General features: G+C 35.8%; 1 protein-coding gene across 1 annotated transcript in view; it reads right to left on the bottom strand.

Moving 5' to 3' along the window:
* The window catches only part of LOC109329374, a 2,126-nt gene continuing 1,128 nt past the window's right edge, over window positions 7,398-8,395 (bottom strand). The window contains exons 2-3 of the mRNA XM_019563041.1: window positions 8,144-8,389; window positions 7,398-8,074 (exon numbers count right to left, since the gene is read on the bottom strand). Of these exons, the coding sequence (XP_019418586.1) occupies window positions 7,398-8,074; window positions 8,144-8,389 (923 nt within the window). The remainder of the gene's footprint in view (window positions 8,075-8,143; window positions 8,390-8,395) is intronic.

The raw sequence follows: 8,395 nt of genomic DNA, 5'->3' as shown, positions 1-8,395 counted from the left end.
AACATCAGACCATGGCATATGGTTGCGAAATTTTGTCACTGGCTTACGTGTGGTCGATGGTATTGAGAAACCATTGAGGTTTTATTGTGACAACAAGTTCGTGGTTCTTTACTCTAACAACAATAGGAGTTCTACAAAGTCAAAATTCATTGACATAAAGTTTCTTGTTGTTAAAGAAAGTGTTCAAAATGGACAAGTTTCCATAGAACATATAGGGACAAATTTTATGTTAGCTGATCCACTGACTAAGAGTTTGGTACCTAAAGTCTTTCATGAGCATGTTGCTAACATGGGTGTTGTTCCTTAGGGTACCTTAGTTTAGTGGGAGTCTATATGTTTTATATTTTGCTTTGAATATTATATACAGTTTTTATGCATAATAAAGTTGATGATTTATTGTTTCATTTTGAAATTGTACATTGTAACAATTGTGTTGCAATTAAAGACTTTGGATTGATCTCACTAAAGAATAAAGAAGGACCAGTTGGAAATAGACATGTTTGAGATCACATTGCATGAAATTTTCATGTCACTCATCCATATTTGATCTATGTCATTGAGTATATTAATATGGTGATCATCGTGGTCGAGCCACACTTAAATGTGATGAAAGTTATGGTGGTTCCATAGTTGATATATGAGATGAACCTGATTGTATTAAGGAGAAGTCTAAATGTAAATAGCATACGGATGCATGCCTAAAGAACCTGTGATATAATTATTTGTGATATAATTATTCAGGATTATATGAAGCCCAAGTGAGAGATTGTTAGAAATTTATAATTTCTAATTAAGGTGGGCATCATATATTTGATACAATGACATCAACTATTTATTTCCTGGGTTACTTTATAAGTGATCTAATTATTGACACCCCTTAGATTTCTAAAAGCTGATAACAAATATGGGCTTAATGAGTGGATACCCATCAGGTTAACCCATAGGAGATAATGAGAATCTTATAAGTTAACACATAAGGAAGGTTATGGTCCCAAACACACCAAATCAAATTCAGTTTTCTCCTCTCCCCATCAGAGTGAGAACGCAAGTCCCAAGAGAAATCAGGGATTTGGTTGAGGAAGATCATCATACCACAAAACCTCTTTCAGAAACGTAGATCAAAGGAGCACATTCAGGAACATGGATTCAGGTATGACACTGCACCATTTTGTTTCATATATGTGTGAGAATCATGAGATTCAAGATCATAGGATTGGTATTTCACCAATCACAAGGAATTCCCAACATAAGCGAGCCTAAACAGAAGAAGCTTGCCAGCCGCCACGTCTTGGCAATGAAGGCCATCGGGATAGGGGTTGTCCCTAGTATCCATACCCGACTGCTTCGGCTTCCGAGTTGTTGGAAGTGGAGAAGGAGGAGTTGGTGAATGACAATGTAACTCGTGGACAATGATGAAGAGTAAATGAAGAAGATGAAGTATGGAATAAATGGAAGTGGCTAATGTGTTTTTGGTATGTAGAGGGTGCTCTATTTTCATATTATGTGTTTTTGGATTTTAGGTTGCCATATGATTTTGGTTAAGATAGAAACTCCTAGGTTTTTTTTGTGTTAGGGGCTGCTGAAGACATAGGGATAAGGTGCTTAATGCAATCACTTTTCTTTGCGTTTCAAAAAATTGGTAAAGTCCTCTTTTTTTTATATATAGTTTGATGTGTGTTTAGGGGATAAAGCTGCTGAATATTGGATATGGTTAGTGGGGCTATTTATAGCCCCCTTAGTTTAGGGTTACATTTAGGATAAGTTTAGGGTAGTAGTTGTTTAGTTCTATGAGTGTCTTTAATCATGATTCAGTCCCTGAACTTCACAATGTTTAAAACTTATGAGTTAAAAGTTTTATTGTGAACTAGAAGTCTAAAAGTTTAAGATTATGTTGACTTATTTTTTAGAACTTACAACTTTTAAACTAAGACGATATGTTATTATGATATTGTGGACTTTGGTTTGTGTTTTTTCCTTTTAAAATACATTCATGAGGTGTGATGATTATTTATTTTTAAAATTGTGATTGAGTTGATTATAAATGTGTGTTTTGAAAGAAAAGAAACAGGTCAGCCCACCGGCCTGTCAGCCCTGCCAAATATGAGTTGAACTGACATTTTGAGTACTTTTAGCAATAAAGGTCGAGTCAGACCAACACATATTTTGGCGAGCCAAATGTGGATTAGGCAGGGCTGGACCCATATTGTCATCCAAGGAGGTAATGATGGAGTTAGTATCCTCTCTAGTATTTGATAGAGAAGTGTTTTAAAAAAACTATGGTAAGACACTTCATATTAATAAGTAGTAAGAGGAATAAAACGTCGTAGTTAGATATGCTTTTACCATTAGAAAGTCTTCCACTCACCTCATCGTATCAAATATGAGAATTTATACTAGTCAAACAACATTGTCATGTCCTCATCAAAACTTGTTACAAAAGGCAGATTGCAATAGAAAGGAAAATAGTGAAAACAGAACAGAGGAAGGAAGAAGTAGAAGAAATTAAGATGATTAAGGAAGAAGAAATTAGAGTAGGCAATGTATTCACTTAAGAGTAATATGTAGAGAAGAAATTATTCAATTCAATACAATGCATGAGCTTTTCTATTTATAGCAAGTCTTAACTAACTAACTCACTAAAAGTAGTAAGTTAGCTTCAACTAACAAAACTGAATTATACACTTTCATCACTCTTCCTTAATTCAGTTTGCATTGATTGTTTCTAAGCCAATCTTCCTCCTCAAAGCTTCAAACCTTTCTTTCTTCAATCGCTTGGTTAAGATGTCAGCCAATTGATTCTCAGATTTGCAGAATTCCAACTCTAGTTTCCCTTTGTTCACTTGCTCTCTAATGTAGTGAAATCTGGTTTCAATGTGTTTGCTTCTACCTTGAGCAACTGGATTCATAGCCAAGTTTATAGCAGACTTATTATCAACCATTAGCTGCAGTTTCACCTCTTCTGTTTCCAACCTCAATTCTGCCATAAGAGCACTCAACCAAGCAGCTTGACAAGCACTCATGCTAGCTGCAATATACTCAGCTTCACATGATGACAAGGCTACTACCTCTTGCTTCTTGGAACACCAACTTATAGGAGCAGTGCCAAGGAGAAAGAGATAGCCTATGGTGCTCTTCCTATCTGTTTTGTCCCCGCACCAATCAGCATCATAAAAACCACATAAGTTCTTGTTGTAGTTCTTCACTTCAGCAGAGTACATGATTCCATAGTTCAGGGTCCCTTTCAAGTATCTAAGTAGCTTCTTTACTGCAATTAGATGACTTTGCTTGGGAGATTCCATGAATCTACTTATCCAGCCAACACCAAATGCAATACCAAGCCTTGAATTGCATATGTACCTCAATGATCCCACCATTTGTCTATACAGAGTTTTGTCTACCACATGATCTGCTCCTACTTCACGTAGCATTGTCCCTGTATCAATAGGAGTCGATACATGGTTACAATTCATCATATTAAACCTCTGCAACACATCAGCTGTGTATTTTCTCTGATGCATTAATGTTCCAGCCTCAGTTTTCTTGAATTCGATGCCTAGGAAGTAGGAGAGTTCCCCTAGATCAGTCATCTCAAACTCAGCTTGCATCTGATCTTTGAATGCTAGAATCTTGCCAAAATCTGCACCTGTTATAAGAAGGTCATCCACATAGAGGCACAAAATCAGCAAGTCAGTGGCATAGTTCCCTTTTACATAGACACCATGCTCAGTTGTACATTTAGTGAAGCCAAGTTGTAGCAAAAAAGCATCTATCCTCTTGTTCCAGGCTCTTGGAGCTTGTTTAAGTCCATAGAGTGCTTTGTGTAGTTTGTAGACCATTTGTTCTTTGCCTTCTGCTATAAAACCAGGTGGCTGAGACATATAAACTTCCTTGTCAATTGGCCCATTTAAGAAACCAGATTTCACATCCATTTGATGGATGTGCCAAGAATTCTGATTGGCCAAGGCAATTACCAACCTTACTGTCTCAATTCTAGCTACTGGTGCAAACACTTGATCATAATCAAGTCCTTGTTTCTGCATGAAACCTTTTGCCACCAATCTGGCCTTATACTTTGATACTTGACCATTAGGATTAAGTTTGGTCTTGAACACCCACCTAACTGCAATTGCCTTCTTATTAGTTGGAAGATGTGTTAGTGTCCATGATTTGTTTCTTTCTATGGACATTAACTCTTCTTCCATTGCTCTAATCCAGTGAGGTTGATCAAGGGCTTCCTCTACACTGATTGGTTCCATTTCAGCTAGTAATGCCATATGAACAAAATCTCCTTCTGTTGTGATTGTAGAGTCAGGGAATACATCATAGTCTCTCAATCTTGATGATGGTTGTCTTATTCTTTGTGATGAGGATGTAGTGGCAGGTTGACTCTGTGAAGTATGTGAGATATCACCAGGGACTTCACCTCTTTCAGAGTTGTGTGAAATGTCTATAGTTTCATCAATTAGCAATCTAGGTGCATCTTCAAGGGGTAAGCCAAATTTTGCTCTTGAAGTGCTAGCTTCCTCATTCCAACTCCAACATTGGCTCTCATAAAACTTTAAGTTTCTAGAGATACAAAATTTATGAGTTAGAGGATCAAAAACTCTGTATGCACCAGTACTATGATAGCCAAGAAAGATGAGTTTTGAGCCTCTATCATCAAGCTTTCCTCTCTTTATTTCAAGAATGTGTCCAAAGCAAATTGAGCCAAAGATCTTCAAGTGGCTTACACTTGGTTTTTGGCCTGACCAAGCTTCTTCAAGGGTCTTATAGTTCAATCTCTTGGATGGACATCTATTGATGATGTAAGATGTTGTTGAGACAGCTTCACCCCAGAATTTCTTGGGTAGCTTCTTTGTCTTCATCATACTCCTTGCCATGTTGAGAAGTGTTTTGTTTACTTGTTCTGCGGTGCCATTGTGTTGAGGTGTGTAAGGGGCTATCACCTCATGAATGATCCCTTCTTTGGTGAAAAAATCAATGAGTTGTGCTGAAGTATATTCACCTCCACCATCTGACCTTAACACCTTCAATTTCATATTACATTGCTTCTCAACTTGTGCTTTAAACTTCTGAAAAATTTGAAACACTTCACCCTTTCTCTTAATCAGATAGATCCATATCTTTCTGGTATGATCATCAATAAAGGTGAGGAAGTATCTGTTGCCTCCAATTGACTCTTCTTCAAGAGGACCACACACATCACTGAAGACAGTCTCTAATGGTTTTGTGGCTCTTGTAGGAACATCAGAGCTGAATGAGTTTCTGGCCTGCTTGCTCAATTGGCACTCATCACACAAAATTGAAGGCATTGTGATTAGTGGTAACCCCAACACAGATTGATTTTTACTCAAAGACTCTAGACTTCTAAAATTTAGATGGTCATACCTTTGATGCCACAACCAAGTGACTTGATCTGTGTTTGCTTGTAGGCACTTCTGGTCACCAATCTGAATTTGAACCTTGAATGTTCTATTAGAAGATAGGGGAACCTTCAAGATTTTCTGAGCTTTCTTATCAAAGACAGTTAGTAGGCCATCTTTCATGACCATCTCATACCCTTTCTCCAACAATTGACCAAGACTAAGCAAATTGTGCTTCATCTTTGGTACATAAAGTACATTGGAAATTGTCGTGCCTCGATTTTCGGTTGCACGAACTTATTAGAGTTGCCACTACATTTTTTTTCAGTCAAAAAATGTAGAAAAATCTTTTGGCCCAATCACATTGGGCCTTGGACTTTGATATCCAGGTTCGGGAGTCGATTACACCCTAGGGAATGTATTAGCACCCTAGTTACCCATTTGAACGGTACCCTATTATATTGCATGGATTATTAATTGTGTTATTATTATTTTATTTAATTGTGTGATTAATTATTTATTTATTATGAAGAAAAAAAATTGTTTTTATTATTGTGTCTGACAAGAATGACCTCGGTCCTACGTATCCATATTAAGGGAATCAAGGCTTACGTAGTTGTTTAGGTATAAAAAGTTTATTTGGTTGGGTTAATTTTATTTATTAAAAATAGTAAAGTTTAAATTCTTTTTTTTAAAAAAAAGACATGAGCAAAGCATAACCCTTACGTCCAATACCACATCTCATATTAAAACTTGGTTAAGAAATTTGAATTTTTGTTTTTTATTTAAAAAATAAAATCATAAGGAAGTGAAGTGTAGCCCTTACGTCTGACACCGCATCATACCTTACAATCTGAGTTAAATATTATTTCATTTTTTTGTTGACTCATGGATGCTTGTTGTTTTTGTTTTTTTAATATGTTTTAAATTGATATATAATGAGAAACTAATTAATTACATATTTTGCTTCAAAACTAAATATTTATTAAAAAAGTGTTGTAATATGTATACAAAGAGTAAATTGTTTATGCATTTACCTTTTTGATGTAGTTATAATTATATGTTACAGTCGTGATGATTATTGTTACTAATGCAATTATTGATAACAAAAATAAAATAACTATACAAGAAAGTAATAAAAATTGCATACCTCTCATAGCGAATCCAAGAACAATGAAATGATGCAACACGAAAAAGGTGCAAAAAAAGCTAACAAATGCAAACAGACATATAGTGGAGGTAGGGACTTTGTGTAGCAGAGACTCAGAGACATCGCTTTGGACATGTATATGAAGCTTCTCTACAATGTGTACTAATGCAATTATAATTCCTCTTGAGTTTCTTTATATATTTTTTTCTCATTTTTTGGGCGGTGTTCTTGTGTATGAGAGATCTTGAATTATTGTGGATTTCTTGGTCTTTTGTTGGATGAATATGTGTGAAAGATAATGTCTAGAGAAGAGAGAAAGGATTGAAAAACGAATTGTTTTTTATTGAGAGGATTGTTGTGATGTAGTAGATTATACCTTTTGGATGGTTCTGGTTATCTTTTGGTTGAGGATTCTTGGGAATAGGTGATGAATGAAAGATTTTTTTAGATGAAATTTGATGGATGAGTGTTTTAGATGAATGATTTTTTAGAAGATGGTGATTTGTTTCAAGCCTTTTGATTTCATGTCTCATATGCCTATTTAAAGTTGAATTTTGACACATGTTTGAAAATCAAATCAAATCCCCTATTAACTTCAAAGAGAAAGTTAAGGAGATTTTGATTTTTGTTTTTAATTAGAATTCAAAAATTTGATTTATGCTATTATGATGTTTAAAATTCAAATTTAATAAAAGTCATAAATTCAAATTTGAATCATTTTTATTTTAGAACACATAAAAATGTTATTTTTTATATAAACCCAAAATGTTTATCTTATTGTTATTTTTTTGAAAAAATGTATTTTGGGCCGGACAAAATTTGGTATTCATAGAAATGTATGACTGTTTGCCATCGTGTCTCTGGATCATAACTTGCCCAACACCTTATGCAGTTACTGAGCTTTGGTCTGCAAAATTGACTCTACTTTTGGTAGATTCGTCCAGAGATGTAAACCAATCTCTTCTCCATGACATATGGTTGGAACATCCTGTGTCAAGGTACCAAAATTCAGCTTTCTCATCACTTGCTTGATCCTTTCTGGTAGTGGCCATCAATAAGCAATACTCTTCATCTGATTCTTGATTGTTATGAGCCAAACCAGCTTCCTCCTCTCTACTGCTTGTCCATCTGTTCATTTTGCATTCAGAAGCAAAATGACCATAATTCCTGCACTTGTAACATTGCAGTTTCTTTTTGTCAAATTTCTTTCTACCATTTGCATTTTTGGTAGACCCTTTTGAGTCAATTTCCTTTCCTGATTTCCACTGGATATCAGGTTTTCTTCCAGAGAGTCCTTGCTCACTTGACCTCCACTTGTTATTGCCTTTCTTGCTCCACTGGCTATGAGGTTTCTTGGTGAATCTGGCTTGCAATGCTTGATCACCAATTTTCTCTGGATTTCTTTCCTTCAATCTCAACTCATGAGATTCCAGAGATGCTTGTAGCTCCTCAATCTTGAGTTCTTCAAGATTCTTGGACTCCTCAATTGCAACAACAATGTGATCATATTTGCAAGTGAGTGTCCTAAGCACCTTCTCTACTAAGCTATTCTCCTTCAATACTTTGCCACATTACCTCATTTGATTAGAAAGAGCCAAAATCTTGGTCATGTACTCAGCTACTGAATCACCATCCTCCATTTGCATGAGCTCATATTGCCTTCTGAGCTGCTGCAACTTGACCTTCTTGATCTTGGCCATTCCTTCATAGCTCTTCTCTAGACAGTCCCAAGCTTGTTTTGTAGTTTTAGCACCATTGATTTTCTCATAGTTGGCTCCATCAACACATTGATGCAGAAGAAAAAGAGCTTTACAATCTCTCTTTTTGGCTTCTTTGTAGATTGCCCTCTGAGCTTCAGTGGCCCCTTCCCCAATCTCTTGAT

The sequence above is a fragment of the Lupinus angustifolius genome, chromosome LG16 (assembly GCF_001865875.1).
Source record: "Lupinus angustifolius cultivar Tanjil chromosome LG16, LupAngTanjil_v1.0, whole genome shotgun sequence".
Classification (NCBI taxonomy): Eukaryota; Viridiplantae; Streptophyta; class Magnoliopsida; order Fabales; family Fabaceae; genus Lupinus; species Lupinus angustifolius.
Note: the sequence above shows the minus strand (reverse complement) of the source record. Positions and strands in the feature narration are given on the sequence as shown.